Source organism: Saccopteryx bilineata, chromosome 4 (genome assembly GCF_036850765.1).
Source record: "Saccopteryx bilineata isolate mSacBil1 chromosome 4, mSacBil1_pri_phased_curated, whole genome shotgun sequence".
Taxonomy (NCBI): Eukaryota; Metazoa; Chordata; class Mammalia; order Chiroptera; family Emballonuridae; genus Saccopteryx; species Saccopteryx bilineata.
In genome coordinates, this window is record NC_089493.1 from 218,321,931 (window position 1) to 218,348,098 (window position 26,168).

General features: G+C 37.4%; 1 protein-coding gene across 1 annotated transcript in view; it reads left to right on the forward strand.

Annotated features, from left to right (window-relative positions):
• ADGRV1 (adhesion G protein-coupled receptor V1) overlaps positions 1-26,168 on the forward strand; it is a 729,252-nt gene that overhangs the window by 700,138 nt on the left and 2,946 nt on the right. The window contains exons 88-89 of the mRNA XM_066273806.1: positions 19,777-19,968; positions 22,593-22,770. Of these exons, the coding sequence (XP_066129903.1) occupies positions 19,777-19,968; positions 22,593-22,770 (370 nt within the window). The remainder of the gene's footprint in view (positions 1-19,776; positions 19,969-22,592; positions 22,771-26,168) is intronic.

Below are 26,168 nucleotides of genomic sequence, written 5' to 3' on the forward strand. Positions count from 1 at the left end.
TGTGCTAGAGTTTTGTGTGGTAACAGGACCAACAAAGCATGGGAAGCACTATTGCTAGGGAATATTGGCTGGAATGAACAAATACAATGATTATGGTCATACATCATACAGAAAGATTTTCCATCCACTTGCCTTCAAGCATGCTGTTAGCATTCATGTGTAATTCTGTTCACCTTTTTAAAATTTTTCCAAATCTTACTTTTCTTAGGGATTCAGCATTTTTTTTTTAAGATTTCATTTATCTGTTTCACAAAGAGGAGAGCGCTGGTAAATGAGAAGTATCAACTCATAGTTGCTTCACGTTAGCTGTTCATTGCTTGCATCTCATATGTGCCTTGACCAGGCAAACCCAGGGTTTCAAACCAGTGACCTCAGCATTCCAGGTCGACACTGTTTCCACTGTGCCACCACAGGCCAAGCTTAAGGACCCATCTTTAAGTTGGCCATTTCCTTCCCTTCTGTGCCTCACTAGTTTACTGTAACCTCTTCTGATGCCAGCCCCCCCCCCCCCCCGCCCTTGTATTGTGTACTTGTACTCTTTGGCACCTCTGCACCGCCTGGGGCTGTTCCCCAACCAGTTCCCTGAAGACCCACTCTCCCACTTCTTTTGTGCTGCCCAGAAAGCTTAATTACAGGGCTGGCACAAGGTCCTCAGTGAATTCTTGTTGAATTAAATCTTAGTTGAAATTTCCAATGCTTCCACTCCCCTCCTACAAATCTCCTCAATTTAGGGCAATCTCTTGAAATGATTCATGAGTTTTAGCACCTTGTCCCCAATTGACATTTTCAAATTATTTACATGCTTCATAGTTTTCCAGCCTGTAGTACCAAAACAGGGTTTATATTAAAAGACCATATTTAATTAGTGAACATTTGCTCTGAGAACAGTGATGAGAGCCAGCAGCATTGTCCCACCGAAGAGTTAAAATAGCTAAAGGTTTCATGCTTTACCTAAATTAATAAATAGACTTAGTGGTGGAGTTAGGGATAAGAGAGAGGTTAGGCTTCCATCGCAGTCTGGTGGCCTTAGCAACCAGGAAGGTGTAGTCGGTGCCTCAGTTAACTCAGTTTACTGTAAGGAAGTGCATATTTTCCAGCCAGAGCCAAATTCAGTAAGTCATGGAGCAAATGTTTATTTTGCTATGCTTTGAAAAGTTGCTTTGCTTCTTGTAAGTTTTCTCGGTGAAAGAATTCCAATATATGACTTAATCTATGTTTGTAGCATTGACTGGAAACAAGATTTGTTCTGTGACTTGGCTCTGTCATTTATGGGCCACTTCTGTTGGGATGGTGTCTAGAAGAAACAGAAATGCCTGGTGTTTGCATGGTTCTGCCTCATAAAGGCAACAAGCAATATACCCATAGTAAAAAGTTTTAATTTCCTAAGATCTGTAGGCAGGCATCCAACCTTGCAGAACAACCAGGTGTCCATCTGTAGACTATAGTCACTTGTTCCAGAATTACGGTAAACAGATAATACATGAGATCATCACTTCCTTGGACTTCCCGATAACTTGGACAAAGAACACCTTTGTTCCTTCTTTCAGGTGCTGTGCTTTAACTCTTTATGAACTCTCAGTCAGTGATAAACTAGTCATTAGCAACAAGGAAGCCCATCAACAGTCAGGGCTGTTTGTTATTACCCATTAAATTTACCCTGCAGGCATCCAATAATGCATTTGAGACTTTGTTAAGTAATAATAATCTTTTTAGAGATTTGAGTTTTTGTCTTAGAGAAATGTCTTTCAGCTGGACAAATAGTCCATGTAGTTACACAGTAGAAAAAGCAAAAACAAGGTCTTTTTGTCAGCTTGAATCTTGGATAAGAAATTAGGAAGCTAGCTTCAGAGGTGACACCATTATTTGACCTGAACCACTTAAAATCTTTTCTGTTTTCATAATAAAGATTTGGGTTGCTTTCAAGACCAACAGGCTGTCATGCTGTTGATTCAGGACCTAAACAACTTTGTTAACCCTTTATTAAAGAAAGTCACTGTGATTCTTGAACTCACAGGTATAATAGTTTTATAGGTCTTCAGAGATCTTCATGCCCCCTCAAATGAACATTCTACAATGTACTTTAAAATAAGATTACTCTTCTTAGTTTTATAATTTTGAATAATCAACAGGATTCATTTGGGGTTTGTAATGTACTAATTGAGAACCATAAAGTAAACATCTGTGATTCCCTTAAGTTGTGCACTGAAATGAAGTGTTGCATGAAGATTTTATTCAGTCTGATAGCAGCAGCTGTACTGCTTTTTTGTACTGCTTACTTTAGCATGGACATGTTGTCTGGTCTTCTTGAGGACCTTCTTCTACTGCCTTTTCCTCCTTCCTCCTGCCTGCTGCCTGGCTTCTTATTTGTCTTTTAAAACTCACTTAGAAGATAAGTCTTACAAGGGGTCTTCTCTGCTGAACCCCAACCACTTTTCAGTGAATTTCCCCTGAGCTTCTGCAATATGACATTTTCTCTTATGATGGCATTTATATATTATAATCTTATTAATTTTGTTTTCTCCCACTGATTTGCTAGCCACTTAAAGACAGGTGTTATGTGTGTTCCAACCTCTAACAATGCCTATGCTTAGTATATGTTGAATGAATGAATAGATTGATGAATGAATAAATGCTTAAATGAATGCTTAGACTAATGAAAGATTCTTTATACCTTTCCAATATGTTTACTTATATTGGTGTATTCTAAATTTAAATGACTCTCTCACCACCATTACCATACACACACATGCACACGCACATGTAGTAGGAAAAAATAAAGACATGAAGACCATTTTGCTGTTCTTGCAGTAAACTGATAATAACCACACTATTTCCAAAACAATTTATCCCACGTTCCCAGTGCTTTCCAGTTGAATTATTTCCAGTAGTCTTAGGCAAATCTAAAAGGACAGGATTCCCTGGGAAATAAATTTTATCTTTATATTCCTAGAGGATTATTATACAAGCTGTGAGTGGGGCAAGACAAAGAGTGTTGAAAAAAATAAATTAAGACTTTTATAATTAAAACCAAAAGCTATAGTATAGATGAGGAAAAATCATCTATACTATATTTTAAGTACTCAACCTAAAATAGGAAAAGCCTAAGTTTAAAATATTTAGTTTTCTCTGGACCAAAAAATTGATACAGACTATTGTGAGTATTTTGATATCTAAATTATTCAGACAGATATATGTAGAATGTTTTGTTATTGCATTTATGTGTTAGAACTAGCTCTGAAATTCATTTCCTTTATATACAAATATGATTGACATTTACTAGAGATACTTTTTGTTCTCTAAGTCTAACATGTGTAATTGTGATGTATGTAGCAAGAAATGTAAAAATCACTATTGAAGATCTGTTTCTTAATTTCCCCCCACTACCATGAGGCAGGCTAAATTAGAGAGCACTTTGGAAAGAGAATAGAATTCTTCCTTTCCAATAAATTCTATAATTACTTGCCATACTTGGGTCACCACTTTAGAATGTGGTATTATTTTCTCACAAGTATATTTTAAAGGATACCCTTATCTTTGGGAACACCATAGATCCAAGTCTGATCCTTAATTGTACAGGCTCAAAACCTCGAATTTGACAAGGTTCTAGAAACTTGATTCCCTGCTCAAGTACTGATGATATATTAACTTACAATAATTTTGTGTCTGGGGATTTGGGCCAGTTGTCTACAGAAAGTAAATTCATAGATTTATCCTTCTTTGTGACAAGCCTCAAAAGGAGACAAAATGTCTGCAAATATGTTATGTTCTGCAATTATAATAAAAATCACATTTTAATTCTATAAAGACTTATATAATCTCATCTACAGCACATCTCAATTTTGTAGATGAGAAATTGGGGCCATGAGTTTTTAGCACTTTTTAGTGACAGAGACTAGAATCCAGGTCTCAGAATCTATGTACTTTTCACAGTGCCTGTTGCCTCCCTGATTTTGGAGCAGGATGGGTGGTCAGAAGTTGGACATGAAGATGGTCCAAGTTCTTTAGTGACTATAAAATTAAACAGGAAAATATGCTCAAAATGAATGTTTCCATTAAGCTGAATTCATCTGACAAAGCATCTTTGTTTCCACTTGGTGGGGAGAGGAGACCAGAATATCTAAAATTAAAAATGGAAGAGGACAAAAAGAAATAAAGCCTCTGTGTCCCTGGTTAGTAATGAAGATCTCTGTCAGATTCTTGACTCTCACCTGTCAGTGTTTCCTGAATGGTTTGTATGAAGAAAAAAATAGTTAAATTTATTTCAGTTATTTACATTGTAGCTCAATGTGTCTCTCGTTAGAATGCCCTTTGGATTTTCTGCTAAATTTGAGTTTTGCTATTATCATCATTGGTAATACATTTACAAATCATGCTTTAGGTTATTTCTGAGAAGTTTTCAACAAAGAGCCTCCCTGACCATTTATTCATTCAGTTTTTTCTCAAGTCTGTCACCACATCAGGTTCGGAGGGAACAATGGAGAACCAACTGGAACCATCCTAAACAGAACAGGAAAAATCAGAGACTGCTTCTACTCTGGGAAGCAGTTTTTATAAAACAATCACACAAACATTGTTTAAAATTGTGATAAGTTCTGCAAGAGAGCAGAACAGGGTGCTATGAAAGCAAAAATGGAAGAAAATCATCTAATTTGTGGAATTTCTGAAGAAGTGTGATCAGGAGGCTGATTAAGTGGTGCCAGGCCCAAGAGCGATGTATGTGTTCTGCCCATGTCTGCGGTCAGAGGGAAAGGCACTTGGAACTCTACCTGGCCATCCTGCCTGTGTAATTAATATACATTGGCAGAATGAGTTTGCTAAAAATGAGGATGCAAAAGCCTTGAGGTGTAGGGGACTTGAAATTAGACTAGTGCAGCTGGACGTGAGGAGTACAGCCAGGTTGGTGGCATTGAGCAGTGGCTAGAATCCAGGTCTTACAAAGGCTTATAAGACATCTTAGGTTTGGGACCTTTATCTTAAAGGTAGTGATAAGCATGAGGGCTATAAACAGTGAAGTAACGTCTTCTGTTACAGAACATTATTGCAAGAGAGTGGAGGAAGAGAATAGGGGTGAGTTGATACAGAGATTCTTGCCTTGGTGAAGGTGTGAGATCATGATAACTGTGACTAGCATATTAGCAGTGGATTTAAAGAGAGGTCCAAAGGTTAAAGAGGTAAAGTTGATTGGACTTGGGTAGGGAGGAGGAAGGGAAGGGGTTGTCCCAGGTGTGCAGGGCCATTCTCCTAACATTGGTATGTGTAGATCGGGGTAGTCAACTTTTTTATACCTACCACCCACTTCTGTATCTCTGTTAGTAGTAAAATTTTCTAACTGCCCACCGGTTCCAAAGTAATGGTGATTTATAAAGTAGGGAAGAGGGAAGTAACTTTACTTTATAAAATTTATAAAGCAGAGTTACAGCAAGTTAAAGTATATAACAATAATTACCAAGTACTTTATGTCAGATTTTCGCTAAGTTTGGCAGAATAAATCTTTATAAAATAACTCACTATAGTTAAATCTATCTTTTTATTTATACTTTGGTTGCTCCACTACCGCCCACCATGAAAGCTGGAACGCCCACTAGTGGGCGGTAGGGACCAGGTTGACTACCACTGGTGTAGATGATCCACCTTACATAACAATGGGTGCTCTCCTTCTCCACTACTGCCGTCTGGTCCCATCCAGACTCTGCCACCACCCTGTACTACTTCACTGCTCCAATGTGAGAGAAGCCCAGATCCCTGTGCTTCCAGCCACTTCACACCCAGGTTTCCCAGCCTGCTAAGGCAAACTGTGTATGCAAGGAAATCACTGAACCTCTGTGAAGGAAGGCTCATAGGTAGCAGGATGATGGTATGGATTTTATAGGATTCTTGGAAGGTGTGAGCAATAATGCTTGCAAAGCCTCTAATACAGAGCATGGCACAAACAAAAGTGCAACAAATAGAAATCATCTGTCTTCTTTTGTGTGCTGGTTCTGTGTCTTACACTTCTGTGAATCCCACCAACTTTGTCTGATTTGAAATTACGGTAAATATATTTTTAGCAGCATATGTCTTACCAGGTTTTATACAGAGGTTAACCCAATTGCAGACCTTACTAAAGATATGTATTTACTGTCAATTAAGTAATAACTCTGCTTGTAACACCAAGAGGGTGCCTCTTTCCTAACGTAACTACCCTTAGAAAAAGGCTCAGTGTACCACTGACTCCAGCTTCATATAGTAAAGATTTAATAAAAGGCAAAAGATTCCATTGCTAATATCTCAAGCCTGTTAGTCTCATATATACGCCTAAAATATGTAAAAAAAAAAAGAAAAAAGAAAAAAAAAAGAGGTAACAGTATGAACAGTACAGAGGTAAGTGTCTATGATCCCTTGAGGAAAACATAGGCAAGCGCAGATGAATCTTTTACACTATGTAACATTTCTTAAAAGAATGGCCTGCTTTTTCTCCGTGTCCTTACTTTGTTGTTACTGACAAATCATAGAAAGGACCTCAGTCATCCTTTCGCCGTGTGATGGGATGCACAGATTCACTATTTTTCACAATGCCATGTAAACAGTATTACTAGATATTTTTTATGTTTCCTTACATTTTTATTCTAAAAATTACAATATGGTTTGAGTAATTTTGTAAAATATTCACTCTCTTATAAGGTTGGTAAAATTTAAAGTCAAGGTACAAACCACTGTCTGTATAGAAGATTTATAAAACGAAATGAAACCAAAATTTAGGACTTGAGGCTTGGTTTCTTCATTTTAGCAACTATTCTTTTTTATAAATTTTTTAAATTCTATTTATTTATTTATTTATTATAGAGACAGAAAGTGAGTCAGAGAGAGCGATAGACAGGGACAGAGAGAGATGAGAAGCATCAATCATCAATCATTAGTTTTTCATTGCGCATTGTAACACCTTAGTTGTTCATTGATTGCTTTCTCATATGTGCCTTGACCACGGGCCTTCAGCAGACCAAGTAACCCCTTGCTGGACCCAGCGACTTTTGAGTTCAAGCTGGTAGGCTTTTGCTCAAACCAGATGAGCCCGCGCTCAAGCTGGCGACCTCAGGGTCTCGAACCTGGGTCCTCTGCATCCCAGTCCGACGCTCTATCCACTGCACCACCGCCTGGTCAGGCAGCAACTATTCTTTATAGATATAATTATTGCCTTATATACTTAATTTTTTTTAAGCCAGTGAAATAGTAAAATGTGTCATGTGTCTACATGTACCACTAAGTACTTTAAACATACACATACACACACTGGCACACACACACACTGGCACGCGCGCACACACACACACACACACACACTCCCAGGTCAGCTTTTACTGCCTTGCCCATAACGTGCCTTTCATTCCCTCCCACTATAGGAAGTTTTTGTTCCAATTTAACAGCTTATAAAAAGTTGTGATTACATACCCTCATACTCATACTGATCCACAGGAACAGCTACCAAAGAGAGTACCCCAATTTAAGTCTTCCAAAATTTCTGTGAAGATGTATTAAGGAAATGGCATAGCTGATACAACTAGACCTACTTTTTAGTCAAGAATAAGTCCTTAAGGTGTAGATACTATTTACAGAGAGATTCTGGGTTTTCTGGCCCTTATTTTTCTAGGCCTCAGGTAATACAGGCTTTTTTCTTGGACTTTCTATCACTCCTTCACTCAACAAGTATTACAAAGAACAAGCCATTTGCCTGGCACTGTACTGGGCTATGGCAGGGAAGAGATGCAATAGTCTGGCTTTAAGTCTACAGCTATTTTTTGATGTAGGAGACTAAGTAGAAAACTAGCCATTAGGATAGGACATAATGATTGTTATAAAAGGGGGTACATGGGGTGGCAGGAGCAGAGAGGTTGGGGTGAATAACTCAGTATGGGATGGTGAGGTAACCAAAGAAGCCTCTCAGTGTCTTGGAGGAGGCCAATATTTACCTAATGAGTAGAGAGGCCCAGCCAAGCTAGGGGAGGTTGGGCAGGAGCGGGAACAGCAAGTCTGCAGGATGAAACTGAGACAAAGCCCAGCTCATCTGGAGGAAATGAAAGTGTCTGGTGGTTCAGAATGCCTAGAGTGTGGACTCTAGGCAGAGAATGGAAACAGGTGAGGAACAAACCACAGAGGCTTTACTAGTCAAATTACAAATGTATATTCTCTACTCAGAAGGTATTGGAAACCACTGAAGCATTCACTTGTCTTCCCTTCCCACTAATTTTGATATGACTTAATCAAGAATAAACCCAGCCCTGGCCGGTTGGCTCAGTGGCAGATCAACGGCCTGCTGTGTGGATGTTCCGGGTTCAGTTCCTGGTCAGGGCACACAGAAGAAGCACCCATCAGCTTCTCCACCCCTCCCCCTCTCCTTTCTCTCTCTCTTCCCCTCCCACAGCCAAGGCTCCATTGGAGCGAAGTTGTCCTGAGTGCTGAGGACGGCTCTATGACCTGTGCTAGATAGAATGGCTCAGGTGCTAGAGTGGCTCCGGTTGCAAAGGAGCAAGGGCTCCAGATGGACAGAGCATCACCCCCTAGCAGGCTTGCCTGGTGGATCCAGTCGGGCGCATGTAGAAGTCTGTCTCTCTGACTCCCCGCTTCTCACTTCAGAAAAATCCAAAAAAAAAAAAGAATAAACCCTACCAGTGAGGAAACTGATGCCCTCCCTTTCTCAGAACACAACCTTGTGACAGGCCACCTCAACTACTAGGAATGTTTGTGCACAGAAAGAAATCAAACAAAATAAAGATGCCACTAACTTGTGCAAATCCTTTTAGCAATGAAAACAATATCACCTTATATTTATAAAGCAGATTTATAGCTTACAAATATATATCTTATAGTGATTTTATTTCCACCTCTCAGTAATCCACTAAGGTAACTGATATATATTCCCATTGTACAGATGAAAAAGCCTGAGGTTCATATAAATAAAGTATAGCTCAATATAACAGCAGAGCTACTAATTATACTAATTAGTATATACTTATTCTACTAATACTACTTATTAGAAGTATAATCTCAAGGTATCTGACTTTAAATCCTATTTTTTACAAGCTGTAATTATAAGCAGTAAAGAAAATTGAGTTTAGGGCTAGACTAAAATCCTTATTTAGATTTTTGTTATATTACCAATCACAAGAATTGAACATTCCACTTTCTTAAAGAGTAGATGATGATGAATAATGTCCTTGGACTCCAAATGTAAAACAATACAATACCCATTTGCTGATTTTTATATTTTTTGATCTAATAAAAAGAAATCTTTAAAAAATGAAAAAAGATTGACTTGAGGTTGTGGTAATTAAAAGAGGCACTACTAAGAAAATTTACATTTTCCAGTATCATATATATGTGAATTATATTCTGAGAAATTGGCTACAGAATAAATACATAAAACTAAATCTTCTTTTCCCTTTGACTTTCATTGGGGAAAGAAATACATATTCACATGTGAAACTTATTTGCTATTGCAAAGGTGAAATTTTCTGTTGCGAAAGATGTTTGAGAGTATGGACCTACATTGTAGTACACATTCTAGGCCACGGGACTTAATTTTATTTATGTGCCTTCTGTTCTTAACTCTGTTATAAGCTCTTTGTTGCCGATACCACATCTTTTATATTATTTTAGGAATCACAAAATTTCCCATATAGTAGGCACTCAAAAACTTTAAAAGAATAGTACACACATTATTTCGCTAAAGAGAGAGAAAATATTTGAAAGAACATCACCAAATCTAGGTAAGGCCAGCCACTGGACCCACCCTCCGCTTTATTGATTTTCCCTTCAGGCTGTGACCCTAGGCTCAGGAAGCAGAGAACTCGTGATGAAGCTCCAAGTATTAAACCACATGAGTGGGCATGAAATACTCTGGAATAAAGGACTGAGCCTGTCTGCGCACTGCCTTCATGGAACCTACTGTACGCTAGGTGGACACTCAGCTATTGTGTTTTCACTCAATCAAAATAGTTAAAGAGAATTTAAATTTAAGAGCATCTTCATGTGAAGAAGTCTTGTTGGGACTTAGATTTTTATTAGCATACTATACTTGATAGTTCTATGTCAAATAAAATAGATTCCACAAGGCTGGGCCCACCTAGCCCTACTAAATAAATTGCCATATAATTCACTGTCATTGATGCTTGAGCGAAAGGGGTGGTGTTAATAAAAATGCTGAGACAACAATCTACCTCCAAAATCCCAAGCAAAGTAGTTGTTCCAGGCAAACCAAGACCTGACGTTAGCCAGTTATTGCCCAACTATAAATCCAACCTTCAGTTCTTATTCCAAAAAACTGCTTACGTATAAAAGCATGCCCTTACATAATTAACGAGTTGGGGGAAATAAATCCTCTCTAGAAATTGTAGTTTTAAGGAAGTTCATATCCAAGAGAGAGTGGTTATTTCTGAGTGTTCGGATTTGGTATAAACTTTGAGATTCTTTTTGAGGGGGTTGGGGTGGGGGGATTCTATGTATTTTTTTTATTTTTCTCTTTTGCAATAAATATTAATGAACTTGGGCTGCTTTATATTTTTCCTTTTTAAGATTAAATTACTTGTACTTATTTATTTTTTTTAGTTTTGTTACTTAATCAGAAATCCTAGTGTCCTTGTTTCACTGATTAGTAAATTGCAACAAAAAAAATAGTAAATGATTTGTCCCTACTAAATAGCTTGTTATCAGAAAAGAGTACTTGAAAAAAAATTTTTTGACTATATATTCTCTTATTAAATGTGGAGTTATTACTAATTTCTTTTCAAATGCTGTATTATCTCAAATGTATAAAGGCAAAAAAATCCCAGAAATGCAATACCTCAAGGAGTTTTTATCTGCTGGTGTAATTGTTCCAGTTTGCCAGTTTTGCCGGTTGTAATGAGAAATATCTCCTTATCTACTCAATGCATGACTTATACCTGTATGTTTCAATACAGAAAAGCATAGGATGTTGAGTTCTACATTTCTATAAACAATACAATGACTATGTCATTATTTTGGAATTGACTCATCTGAGAATGTTTCTTAAACAAGGCCATTAGATCATCTTTGACATTTGATTAGCCATGTTATGATGAAATGAACCATTTCTTAAATGTTTACTAATTTTTTTTCCTTTTAAAAGCAATATAAAAGATTAGAAGCCTAGGAGTTATGTGTCTGGCTGACCGCCTTCAGCAACTTGTAGAATAGGAATAAGTCAGGAATACAAAAACTTGGCATCTCCAAAAGGGATCTTGGTGTCAGAGAAGACATGAAATTGACAGGAAGGCACAAGCACATTAATCTAGCATTGTAGGTGATGTCAAATGTGCAGTGTTCACTCAGTAACTTCACATGGGATGCCTGATTCAGTTGGTACTTTAAAGGAATTGAACTCTGTGTTATATTATATATACAGTCTTTGGCTCAAGGTAAAAATAAAACCTGTGTGGTGAGTACACCATGTAATATACAGATGCTATATTATAAAATTATACACTTGAGACATTTATAATGTTATCAGTGTCACATCAATACATTTAATTAGGAAAAAAAAAGAATACTAATGAGTGAAATGGGTGGGGTAGTAGGAAGAGAACACTCCCCTCAAGTGTTGACATATAGTGATGAAACTGGCCAATCTCCTGTCATGAGCCAGATTGTTCCATAAGCCAAGGATATCTTTTTCTTGACTATGTGTTACCTATTTCATTCTATTCTCACCACTCTCTGTATTGTAATTGTGTTTTTCCCAAAAACATCAGTTTTATCTGAAATACAGAAATGCCTCTTTTTCTTTTTGATGTCTGTTTTTGACGACATGAACCTCCTCATTCCTCTGGAACATAGTTTTTTCTTGACTTCTCTGATATAGTTCATTGTGACTGTCCTCTCATCTGATCTGCCTAGCCAGTTGATTGTTCCTTATTTACTTCACTGGTTCCTCTTCCTGTTCATATTCTCCAGCTGTGTTTTATCCTGAGAGCTCAGCTTTTTTCTCTAGAGTAACCCTCAAAAAGACTCATACACCTGTATGGCTTTAGCTTTTACAACTGCACTTATATATCTAACCTTGCCTTATCTCCTGATCTCAGTCTAGTATTTAAAATAATCTTACATGTTTTCACTTCAACATGTGTGAAATTTAATTTCCACAGCAAAGTGATTCCTTCTCTTTTCTTATTTTTATTGATACTGAGTTATCCATTTTTTTATTTTCATCATCATAAACACTATTCTTTGATCACCTCTCTCTGTCCAAACAATTAAGCTTAATCCATAAAGTGGTTAACAGATAACAGAATGCTAAAATTTTAAAGACTTGTTTTCAGTAAAGTAATATAAAGGATGCTGAAAAAAATATTTAAAAGTACTTACACAGTTAAGTATGGATTTTATATTTATAAAGGTTAGAAAAATAGGAAAATAATATTTTGTGACATATGAAAATTGTGGCATTCAAATTTTAGCACAGTTTCAACAGAGACCATATGTCCTGCTAAATCTAAACTATTTACCATGTGACTCTTCAGAAAAAGTTTGCTGACCCTTGGCTTCAAAGGTTAATGTTTGACTTATAAAAACAGCAAATTCAAAGCCTACTTTGTTCTTAAGCTCTCACTGGTGAGAAACCATCACCACAATCAAAACAAAACATTTTCATCACCCCCAAAAGACTTCCCAGACCCCCTGTAGAACATCCCTCCCTCTGTTCCCAGAGCAAGGCAGCCACTCATCTGCCTTCTATCACCATATTATTAATTTGTAAATCCTAGAATTTTGTATCAATAGAATCATACAGTAGGTACTCTGTTGTATCTGGCTTTTTTAACCCAGAATACTGATTTTTTTTAAAAAAAGTTTATTCTGTTGTGTTTAGTGTTGTTTGTCCTTTTTATTGTTATGTGGGAGTTTTGTCTACTTTATTGAGGTAAAATTAACAAAGCTGTAGATGTTTAGAGTGCACATGGTGGTGATCTGATATATGTATATAGATTGGCAGCAGGCCAGTTTGATCACGGACCACAGTGACTGGACAGCTGAAAAGTTTCTACTGTTAAAAGTAAAAGTGGACTTTTGAATAGCCTTTCCTGTAAAGAAAAACCACATCAGAGTGCCTGAAAACAACTCATTTTATTTTCCTATTGTTATAGTCGTTATTATTAATATTATTTCAATCTATAAACTGGCTATTTTCAGTTGATTGTGGCAGAGATTTCTCTAAAATAAATCAAAAATGGTTTCAAACTATAATTTTTATAAGTATTTATAGGTATCATGAGATTTAAATAAATAATCATGGTTCAGTTTGGTACTTACATAATTTAAATTTAAAGTATTGACATTCAAGGCTTACTCCAACTCAATTATCTTCTTCACTTTTTATTAGAACCTTAAAATAATTATTCTCAGATTATCAACCCCTTTTGCTTTTTAGTTTATCTCAATACTGCTATAACCACCTTTAAGTCTTCTCTGTCCTGTAATTCTAATACCCAATTTGATTTGTACTTCTTAAAACTTTCTAATGTAGGAAATCTCAGGGGTTTGGTAGGGTCAGGAGTTTGTGTTCTTGTAACCTTTTTTTGTTTTGTTTTTATTGATTTTCAACTTCTTCTGTCCTGTCAGAAATAGCCTGGCTCTTGGTAAGTAGTAGTATGACTGATGAGTTCTGCATGCTTTGAAACTTAAGAGCATGAAGAAGAGAGTCTTGGAGATGAAGCTCCGTAGAACAAGGAGAGGCTGGAGGAACAGTGATCATATCAGCAGTGGAGATTGTTGAAGCATGGCCTAGTAATTGTTTTTTTATTCATGAGCATTTATCACAAAGAAGACTGACCAAATGTTTCTTGAGTCTGTAAGTGACATGCAGAAAAATATGTTCTTAAATTACAGGTAGAAGTCCTGGTTAGATAAAAGGGAAAACATCTTGTCTATACTCTGGATATGTATGATACCTATAGAACTGCTATTTCTAGGGATTACATAATTTAAAATAGACATTTTATCTGATCTCAAACCTTGAAACTGAAGACCTACTACCCAGATATTTTAGTCATCGACATTTCTTAAGCCAGCAGACTAAACCAGCTGAATTTTTCTTGACTCTATCAGTTCTGAAGTGTACCTTAATTTAGTAAGAAATTTTAGAAGACTTTTATGTAACTTATGGTAAACACTAGGTAATTACCTATTGCATCCAAGTATTTTTCAAAGCATTTGAGTAATAATTGTTCCCACAGATTTCTAAGTATTTTTATTGTGCTGATAAACTAATGGCTGTTAAAATGAATTCACTTGTTTTCTCTCTGTATATATTTAATGAACACTTTGGACTGTGATTCTTATTATAAATTAAAACAGTAACAAAAACAACTTAAAGTGTGAAAAATAAGAACAGTTAAAAATATGAAACAATAAAAATTGAAATTCTTACTTTTCTCGCACCTGAAAAAATGTATAAATGCAGAAATACTGTATTTGTCTTTTCAATTCTGTCATTGGCATGAAATCTGTTGTCTTTGCTGCTAAGTCACTGGTGATGCAAAACAGCAGTAGATCAGCAGCCCAAGAGCAGTGGAAGCCAGATAAAGGAGACTTCCCAGGGGTGACATGCAAGGGGTGAGCAAGAACAAAGTTGTGACACCCTTTAAGGAGAAGAAGCCACAGGAAGGACCTGCGGAATTAAGCAACCTAGCCCCAGCAGAGAAATCAAACCCAGCCAGGAAGTCAGCTTGTGGCTTAGCACCCAGCAAGCCTCCACCAGAGGGGCACTGACACAGAAGAGCAGAAACCCAGCCAGGAGTGGGTGCTTCATTCTCCCATGAGAACATCTTGGGACACGGAACATGTGAAACAAAAAGACTAAGCCAAAGAAAAACTTTATTGAACAACTACTGAATAATCTACCTGTACACAGAGAATGAGAGTACTAAAACCAACACATGCCTCAGACCCTTATCTGTCCCCATACTATCTTACTCTGCCACTAATGAAATTTAAAAACTGTAATCTCTGAATAAAAATTTCTTAAGCTCCTCCTGTGTGCCAGGGACCATGCCATAAACTTAAAAAATCACAACAGTGAACTGGACATAATCTCTTGTTTTCTAGAGGTTATAGTAGAGTGGAAAATATTCTTTTTGTAATCAAAAATTTATAATTTTTGAGCAGAAGAAAGTCTGATTTTAATGAAGATTTTCTTTTTCTAAGTCCCATAACCTACATTGTTCTGTGCACTTTCTCAGGCTATCTAGGTGGTTTTTATTAGGCCACTTGTATGATTATACTGGCAATTTTTTCAACTGTTTTTTCTAACAGAATTAACATATACCAGAAGATTTTGAAATTGCATGTTTTCCCTACATCTCCCAAAATATTGTTACTATTTTAATATCTTTATGTTTTAAAAATATAGAAAAAATAATAAATAGTTAATGTGTCCATATTCTCATTATATAGTATCGATCATTACTAATCTACTGATAAATTTAAACTTAGTTTCATTAAATGACTTATTTTTTTAAATGTTAAATATTTATTATAAAGAGTTGAAACAGAATAAAATTATAAAGATTAAAAACATTTAAAATCATTCCAAACTTCCTCTATAAGTAATCCTCATTAACATTAGGTAACCATATTTTAAAAGAAAGAAACAACTAAAGCAAACAAAGGAAAATAGTTAAAAGAATAAAATGGCAATAAATATTCACCTGTTGATAATCACTTTAAATGTTAATGGCTTATATGCTTCAATCTTAAAATATATGGTAGCTGAATGGCTAAGAAAACATGACTCATATGTATGCTGTCTACAGGAGACCCACCTCCACTGACCAGGTGGTGGTGCAGTGGATAGAGTGTCAGCCTGGGATACGAAGGACCCAGGTTCAAAACCCTGAGGTCAGCGGCTTGAGCATGGGCTCATGTAGCTTGAGCGTGGGCTCACCAGCTTGAGTGCGGGCTCACCAGTTTGAGTGCAAGCTCACCAGCTTGAGTGTGGGCTCACCAGCTTGAGCACAGGATGACTGGCTTGAGCATGAGTTCATAGACGTGAACCCATGGTTGCCGGCTTGAGCCCAAAGCTCTTTGACTTGAAGCCCAAGGTCACTGGCTTGAGCCAAAGGTCACTAGCTTGAAGCCCAAGGTTGCTGGCCTGAGCCCTAGGTCACTGGCTTAAGCAAAGGGTCACTTACTCTGCTGTAGCCCTCCAGTCAAGGCACAGAGGAGAAAGCAATCAATGAACAACTAAGGTGCCGCAACAAAAATTAATGCTCCTCATCTCTCTACCTTCCTGTCTGTCTGTCCCTATCTATCCCTCTCTCTGTCTCTGTCAAAAAGAAAAAAAGAAAAGAAAGGAAATGAAAAGAAAGAAATACAAAGTTGGCATAGTGGGTATGTTCAATCTAAATACATCTAACTAAAGGTTTATGAAAGCATTTTTCATCATTGAATTAGAAATCCAACTAAACACATAATCATAACCCTTCTCTATAAGCCTTTACTATACAAAGAATAGGAAGAACAGATGGATTATATATGTCCTGCTTCTAAAACAGTTAACCTATTATTTTGTAGCATATTGTCTTTAAGAGCAACTTGAGAGGAGCCAGACTTCTCATCCCTGCATCTCAGTGCCTGGGAGTGTGCATAGTGGATGGTCAGCATAGTCAATTGAATAATTGAGATTCTAGATTCTCTCAAAATGCTTTCACAGACCAGCATACAAAAGAGCCTGAGGCTTAACATGCCGCATTTGGAATGGAACTTGTTTTCACTCTGAGGTCAGAAACCTGTACAGCTGAGAACTCTGGATAATGAAGGCTCCTTTTCTACATTTGCCCAGCACAGACTGGACACAGGCAAATGTCATACAATCTGCATTTAAACACTCTTTTCTTTCCACATTAACAGTGTTTATGTTTTCTGGGGCACGACTAAAAGAGTCAAAACGTTTGCTGTCTGTGTAAATAGGCTTTTAAGGAAAAAAAATGCAGTTTTCACATGCGAGTTCTTTTCAGCAGTCAGTTCCTTTCCTGAATCACAAAAGGCTGGATATAAAAACAAACAAATGAGAATGTGCTGTTTTAGCAAATGGTCCTTAGAGATGGGTTTTAAAGCGTGGATTTTGTTTCCTGATCTAGCTTTTACCCTATCACTTTGTAACACTTTGAGAAATCCTGAAATAAATCAGGACATTCTCATAGTTTTCAAGGCTGACAGTTTAATTTTTTTCCTGTTTTGTCTATTGCTCTGGCCAATGTAATTATGTGAAAAATTATTTGTACGAGAAAAAATGTTGGATGTGCATGTGTGTTTTCAGGAAGATTTGTTCTCTACTAATGTTCACAGTATTATTTGCACGTGAACACAATTCTCCACTACGTAATTTAAAATATTAATTCTTTAAGAAAACATTTCAAAAGGAAATAAGTTTGTCACTAATTTTATAACATTGTTAGAATAATTACGTTTAACAATATTTTAGCAGCTAAATCATTGATTTTAAAACGTATTTGTTAATTAAGTAGACTGGATGCCAACCTGAAAAGGAGTCGTTCCTGCAGAAAGGAGAGAAAGGCCTAATTTTTAACAATATTCCTGAAATGGCAACAGAAATCAGTTCCTGCAGCCTACCTCACAGACTGTCCTCCAATTTCATTTTATATTAAAAGTTGGCCTGACCAGGTGGTGGTGTGGTGGATAGAGCATTGGACTGGGATGTGGAAGACCCAGGTTCAAGACCCCCAGGTCGCCAGCTTGAGTGCGGGCTCATCTGGTTTGAGCAAAGCCCACCAGCTTGGACCCAAGGTCGCTGGCTTGAGCAAGGGGTTACTCAGTCTGCTGAAGGCCCACGGTCAAGGCACATATGAGAAAGCAATCAATGAACAACTAAGGTGTTGCAACGAAAAACTGATGATTGATGCTTCTCATCTCTCCGTTCCTGTCTGTCTGTCCCTATCTATCCCTCTCTCTGACTCTCTCTCTCGATCTCTCTGTAAAAAAAAAAAAAAAAAAAAAAAGTTGGTTGTAATCCTTGTCTTGTGTATTTTCCAGTAGACTTTTTTTAGTTATACCAGCAGATATGTTGCAAGTTCACAAATGTATATTATTTACTTTATTGCTTCTGTACTCCTGAAAATGTGGAGAACCATGGAAGAATAACAGCTCCACAAAATGAAGATACTTATTTGTGTTTTGTGAAAAATTTGACATTAACTCTCTTTCTTCTTTAACAAATTGAGTGCCTTGTTTTCACTTTTGTGGATTAATTTAAGAATGTTAGTAACTCAGGAGATCCTTATTTGCTTCCAAAACTTAAACACCAGGATTAACAGACACAAGAGGCACTATTTAACATGTTTTATTGGCTGATTGTAATACAGGTCAAAATTAACAAGCTTTATAGAAGCTTCATTAGAAGTATACAGTAGGTCCCTTGTAGAAATCATGAAGGAAAGCAGTGTATACACTGTTGGGAACACAAATACAAAATTTGAGATGCTATCTGTGATAGAAGCAGAGTAATTGTTAAGAATTTGACTAGATTGTAAATAACTTAAAGGGCCAGCAGATCTTTAAGAATGTACAAGATAGCTTTATTTTTTTAATTGAATTTATTGGAGTGACATTGGTTAATAACATTACATAGATTTGAGGTGTACCATTCCATAGCACGTCATCTGTGCACTGCGCTGAGTGCTCACCACCCCAGTCCAGTCTCCTTCCGTCCCCATGCACCCCCCACCCATGTCTGCCCCCCACACCCCTTTCCTCTAGAGCGGGGTAGACAACCTTTGACACCTACCGCCCACTTCTGTATCTCTGTTAGTAGTAAAATTTTCTAACTGCCCACCAGTTCCACAGTAATGGTGATTTATAAAATAGGGATGTAACTTTACTTTATAAAATTTATAAAGCAGAGTTACAGCAAGTTAAAGCATATAATAATAATTACTTACCAAGTACTTTATGTCGGATTTTCGCTAAGTTTGGCAGAATAAATCTTTATAAAACAACTTACTACAGTTAAATCTATCTTTTTATTTATACTTTGGTTGCTCCGCTACCGCCCACCATGAAAGCTGGAGCGCCCCCTAGTGGGCGGTAGGGACCAGGTTGACCAGCACTGGTCTAGAGTGACAAGGGCAGGCACCTCTTCCATCACACCTCTTCAATTACCACACTGTTCTCTATGTCTATGAGCTCTTTTCTCTCAACCCCCTTTATTGTTCTTATGTAACGTTTACTGAAAATAAAGGCATGGGAAACTTTAGGTAATCCACAAAATTCCTCTGAGTCCCTACCCAGTGAGATTCTATTTCCAAATGAGATATGTAGGTGAGATATATAAACAAACCAAAAAGGTTTAATTAGTGCTGCCCTTCAGAAGCCTACTAGGTGGTTGAAGTTCATGTCTACCATTTTGCTAAGAAAACAATGAGAATAAGTGGGATCTAGGAAAAGACAGTAATTTTCTGGAAGGTAAGAGGTTTGCTTTCTAAAACAAAACACAAACAGCTAATCAGATGTACCTCTGTAATTCTGTTTTTGTGTATTCGCAGAGCTACATTTCAGGGTTGCTTATATTATAACCAAGAAAAAACAGATTCATTCGTGAGAGAGCAGTTTTAGAAATTTACAGTGGCTTCTTGCTAGACTTCTAATATTGTTCTGTAATCCTAGCTTTGGGTAGAATTTTAAAAACATTTGTAGAATATCACTCTGTTTATAGCCACATTTATACTTTAGCTTTGGTCATAGGACTTCTTTTAACATACTAGTTTTCTTTTCTAGGGACTTTACGTTTTTGTGGTCTATTTCATTCTGCACAACCAGACCTGTTGCCCCATGAAAGCCAGCTACACAGTGGAAATGAATGGGCACCCAGGACCCAGCACGGCCTTCTTCACACCCGGGAGTGGGATGCCTCCTGCTGGAGGGGAAATCAGCAAGTCCACCCAGAATCTTATCAGTGCGATGGAAGAGGTGCCTGCCCTTGCCCTCGCTCTTGCTCTCTGGCTTTATCTCTTATCTCTCTCTGTCTCTAGTTCATATACGGCCTTTCCAACTCAAAAAGAGTGCAAGTTAAATGGTGCTATGTGACTCTTAAATCCCTTTGCCACTGGCATTTTCTGATCTGTGGTACATATTTGATATGCTGAATATATGGTTTATACCTGTTATCGAATTCATTATCTCCCCTGCCATGTGACCTATGCTAACCAGCAGTTCCTAGTGGGAATGCATACCTTGCATTATGTTTCTTCAGAGTTTTCCAAATTTGACACGATAGTGACTGAATCATCTTCAGAAATGGTTTTTAAAATATTCTTCTTCCTAAAAATATTTATACGGTTCTCCACCTCCACCCATTCCTGCTCACTTCTTTAATCCCAACAAACACTTGGCGAAAATAGGCTGAAACTTTACTTTAAATACCAGAAAGTATTTTAGAACAAAGGTATAGAAGAATGCTTTTGCAGCACCACTTTATCCAGGCTGTCCTCTGTAAGTTTGCCTTCCATTGCACTCTGCATGCTGTCCACATCATACTGATTTCCTGGGTCTAAACCACCTTGCTGCCAACCTGTTGGCAATGCCACCATAGCACTGGGACCATTGCCCAGATTTTACATCATACTTGAAGACATTTGTCCAGAATAGATGGCATGCGGGGCCCTGAGAACTTCTGCAATGGACAAGATGTGCTTCTCCCCACCCCTGATCCAGCTCCTGCTGCCTCTCTGCACTGAAGAGCCAAGGGGAACGGTGTTTATGTGTTCATCTAGAAACATGGCAGGACATCAAAGTACATTTGTCTAAAAAGATAACAATTTACAGATAGGAAAATAAGTAGAAAGGTAGATAGCTAGATAAATAGATAAATGGATAGATTATCTACCTGTCTAGTACAATATTTAAAAATTGGAATATATATTTAGTACCATAAATATTTAGAAATCTAGTACCAGATGGGATATATTGTATATCCCAAAACTTTTTTTTTAATTTTTATTTATTCATTTTAGAGAGGAGAGAGAGTGAGAGTAAGAGAAAGAGAGAGAGAGAGAGAGAGAGAGAGAGAGAGAAAGGGGGGAGGAGCAGGAAGCATCAACTCCCATATGTGCCTTGACCAGGCAAGCCCAGGGTTTCAAACCAGCAACCTCAGTGTTCCAGGTTGATGCTTTATCCACTGCGCCACCACAGGTCAGGCTCAAAACTTTTAAAAACTGAATTATTTTCTTATCAAAGTTGAAATGGATATATTTTTTAAAGATTTTATTTATTCATTTTAGAGAGAGGAGAGAGAGAGAAGGAGTAGGGGGAGATGAGTGGGACACATCAACTCATAGTTGCTTCTCATGTGCTCCCTGACCAGGCAAACCCAAGTTTCAAACCGGTGACGTCAACATTCCAAGTGGATGCTTTTTCCACTGCGCCAACACAGGCCAGGCTGGAAATGGATACTTTTAGGATCAGTGATTTAGGGATAATCTTTAAAAAAAATTTTTTTGTCTTTTTTACTGTTTACCATTCTAGCATTTGCCTAGATCTGAACTGTACAATGCAATAACCATTAGCCATGCGTGGCTATTTAAATTTAAACTAACTAAAATTAAAGAACATTAAAAATTCAGTTCATCAGTCACCAGGTTCACGTGCTCAATAATCGCATATATCTGAAAGCTACCGTAATGGAGAATGCAGGTATAAAATATTTGTATCATCACAGAAAGTGAACAGTGTTCAACTTCTTAGAAAAATTGTTTAAAACTTTGTCTTCTGTTAGATTTATTTCTACAGTCCTTGGGTCACTTTTCTTAGCCTTTGGCATCTCTGCAGTCTCTCAGAAAAGCTTATATTGAAAGGCAGCAGCTGTGACCATTCAATTCCTGGGCCTGGGCCACTACTTGAATGTTCATCTGGGGTGTTGCACAGTGGCATACCCTAACATGAGTTCTACATTCCTCAGAGGCTTAGAATTGGCCTTGATCCAGCTGTCAATGAGGAACTGTTAGAGACATTCTAGAAAGACTTGCAGAGAAGGGAAAGTACTAGGAAAGAAGGATTAAGGGATTTTTACCAATAACCAAGAGGGAAGTGAATATGTTTAATTATTTCAGGATGGAACTACCTTTTTAATTATTTAATGTTTAAAAGGGATCTGATTGCTATCAGATAACTTTTTTCCTTCAATTCAGTATGTTCTTATAGGTAGTTACTATATTTAAAATTGTATTTTGTATCTTAAAAATTAGGAGGGCGCCTCTCCAGTTTTTATCTTTTTAACAGTTTTCTTTGCACAATAAATTATTTAAAAAATAAAAGGTATTGATTGGCTTAAAAGGTAAATTTCTTTCCCCACACATGAATGCATATAAATTTACAATTAATTTTAATAAAGAAATCATTTAGAATTACCAGGTTAGATTGTCTCACAGAGAAACATACTTCTCTAAAAGACAAAGGTACAATTAAAGGTCTTAATTCTAAATAGTTCAATAGCCCTTTTTTGTGTAATGAGATGTGGAGATAGTTTATATACATTCACATTAAATATGTATGTATTTATATAACGGTTTCCTTTCTTCTCATCACAACCCAAAAAGGTGCCACCTGACTGGGAGAGAGGACCCTTTCAGCCAGCCAGTCAAGCCAGTCCTGACTTAAAGGCAAGTCCACAAAACGGCGCCACACTGCCTTCCTCTGGAGGATATGGCCAGGGGTCACTAATAGCTGATGAGGAGTCCCAGGAGTTTGATGACCTGATATTTGCATTAAAAACTGGTATGTATGAACCCACAAACTACATTAGAAGTAGCCAATCAGTCACCTTCAGCACAACCTGCGTCCAAGACTCATTCCTAATCTTAGCCCAACACTAGGTTATTTTATTCTTGACACCAAATATAACACAAGCTCAAAATAATTTACAATTTGCTTTGAAGAAAAAGGCGTACTCTAACTAAATGTAAATATCTGTGGCCTGTTGTTGTTCTAGAACACCAAGATACTACCAAGACAAGTTCAGTGTTCTAAGGCAACCTGGTAGGGATTCAGTGACAGTTTTGCCTATGATCTGCGAAAAAGACCTTCTTATGGAGAATCTTTAAAGCAGAAACTTTCAAAGGTAGCATCGTGAGCTTCGTGTCATTCTACAGTTTTCAAAGTGCTGTTGCCTACATTATTTCATTGGCTCTTCCTGTCAGTTTAACCCCACTCATCCTGTGACACAACGGAAAGTTGTTTTCAAATCAAATATGCAATTTTTTCTTTCATCCTTTTATTCAGAAAAATGTACTGCACTGTTAAAATTTTTTCAGTGAAATTTTCATTTCTAGATCCATATACACAGAGTGCTTGGCACTTGGTAAAATTTTGTAGCTATTGTTTAAGAATGAGTGAGTGAGTGAATATGAAACTTGGATTTTGAAGGAATAGACATTCACACAAACATGACATAAGGAAGAGTAATATAAGTAGTGGAGAGAGTTATTAACTATTGAGGAAATCAAATAAATTTTTTAAACCCTCTTAATTGATTCTTATAGAATGTGTAGGTTTTAAACAGGTAAAGAGTAGAGGAAAGATGTACAGACAGAGGGAACAGAATTAGCCACAGCACAGCCCAGGGCGTCCATGTGTGGGACCTGTCTGGGAGAATACGCACGGCAGTGTGGCGGGTAGAGGGGGCAGGCCTGAAAGGTAGTTGGCCTGCATTGTTAATAACTTACTGTAGCACCCCAGCCCGGTTTCAGGGAGCACGTTCCTTGTGATATTCGTAGTTATCGTCAATGGGAGGACCCTCTGACTGCATATATTTGGGAAACTATGAAGGTTCATAATTCACATTACCATTTTAGCAGCTCTAAAAAGCCCTAGCTTAAAGCTACCCACTTCACTCAATTAACCTGGTGTTTCCATAACACGTCATGATAGACTCATTGGGGGGGAACACATCCTGACAGTTTGCGTAATATTAAAATGCTGTTCAGATGCCATGCTAAGGAGTGGGCTCTTTATAGAGCTTAGTGAGCTATGGAGGTTTATGAGGAGAGGAGTAGCATGTTCCTACTGGTTTTTGAGACAAAATAACTCTTATAAAAGTATGAAGAATACATTTAGAAACCAAATCAGAAAGGCTAGGGGGAGGTTACAATTGTCCAAAGAAATGAGGTCTGGGCCCTCAGACTTGAGAGTAGAAATAAAAAAAGAGATGAAAGAGGAGGAGCACGGAGGGACCACTGGGAGGACAGTCAGCAAAGCCCCTGCATCTCACCAGGTAGCTAAGGAATTGTATAAAGAGCATCTGTTCATTAATTTTGTGCAGGGGCAAACAGACAAGCTCAGATTTGGACATACTGATCTTAGGCCCAGTGGCTCTTAAATAGTCAGTTTTGAAGGAAACTTGGGCAACGGTTCAGGGTCAGAGGTATTGATTTGAAATGTATCTGCAGAGGTCATATTTGAAGCTACAGGGATGAATAAGGTTGATCTGGGAGAGTGGAAGGAAAATGATGAGAAGGAAAAAGGCGAGGAAGGGAGGGGTGAGGGAGGAAGAGAAAACAAGAGCAAAGAAGGGAAACAGAAGAACATCCTAGAGCAGGGGTCGGGAACCTGTGGCTCATGAGCCAGATGTGGCTCTTTTGATGGCTGCATCTGGCTCGCAGACAAATCTTTAAGAAAAAAAATAATAATGTTAAAATATAAAACATTCTCATGTATTACAATCCATTCATTTCCTACCACTCATGTTCATGGTTGCAGGTGGCTGGAGCCAATCACAGCTGTCCTCCAGGACGACACCAAATTTTTATTGGATAATGCATAATGTACACAGGTTGTTGTATGGCTCTCATGGAATTACATTTTAAAATATGTGGTATTCATGGCTCTCTCAGCCAAAAAGGTTCCCGACCCGTGAACTAGATAGTATCTACATTTAAAGACTAAATAGAAGAGGGTCCCAGAGAAGGAACTGTATGAAAGAGAACTAAAGAGAAAGAGAATTTCATGAAGAAGGGAATGCAAGGATGCATAAAATGCTCACTAGCATTACGACTAAAAAGGAGGCTTTCAGATTGCAAATAATTCTCCAGGAAGATTATGTCACTAGCACTATGAAGCAGTCAGTTGTGGATGTTATGACACTGGGAACATACAATAAATTCTTGCAGCATAATTCAATTAGATGTGGGTCCTATATATATAACAAGTATTAAATGCATCCAGTTCAGGAATGTTTGGAATGACTTCCTTACTTATAGATAGAGGTTAGTATTACTGGGAGTTCGCTGCACTCGTTAGGAAGTAAATACTTCCAAAGATCAAAATAGCAGTCTCTCGCATTGGTTCCTTCTATTTTTGGAAAAGGTACCATAAAAATTAAGCGCCACCTTGTAGACACTTTCCATCACAGAATGTGGTCAAACCATGTGAACAGTCCACATACCATTCTGCCGGCAGCAGAATTTAGTCGACAGACAAGCCAGATTTGGCCCAACAGGGTGTTTTGTTTGACGCGCATAGCATTGTAGCATTTTTTGAGCCAATATTTGAAAATTTAGAGATAGCCCATAAAAATAAAGAATTTAAAAAAAAAAATTTATGTATTGATTTTATAGGGAGAGGAAAGAAAGGGATAGAGAACAAGAAGTATCAATTCATAGTTGCTTTGTTTTAGTTATTTATTGCTTGCTGTATGTGCCTTGACTGGACAAGCTCAGGGTTTCATTCAAACGGACAGCCTCAGCGTTCCAGGTCAATGCTCTGTATCCACTCGCCACCCAGGCCATTTATTTTTAAAAAAAGAAAATATATTAACAGAGTGATTGGAGTTGAGTAATAGTTGCCTGTTTAGATGGAACGTCAGCTCCTCAGTTTGTCCGGTGCTCACCAGACCTGCCTTACTGGTTTATACTACCTTACCCGTCCTCTGTTACATTTTAACTTGCAACTGTTGATCTATCTCAGCTCTACCTTAATTATGGGCCACTCCTTTTCATTTGAACCACTAAACAACTTTGAAAAGTTATGTAACCCTTTGCATATATTTTAATAAGCATCTAAATATTTTCATCCTAAATTCAAATAGTTCCAAATAATGTAATTTCCACTATATTATAAATTTTAGTGTTTTGTAATAAAATTTTTATTTTATTCTATTAAGTTAATTCAAAGAGTTT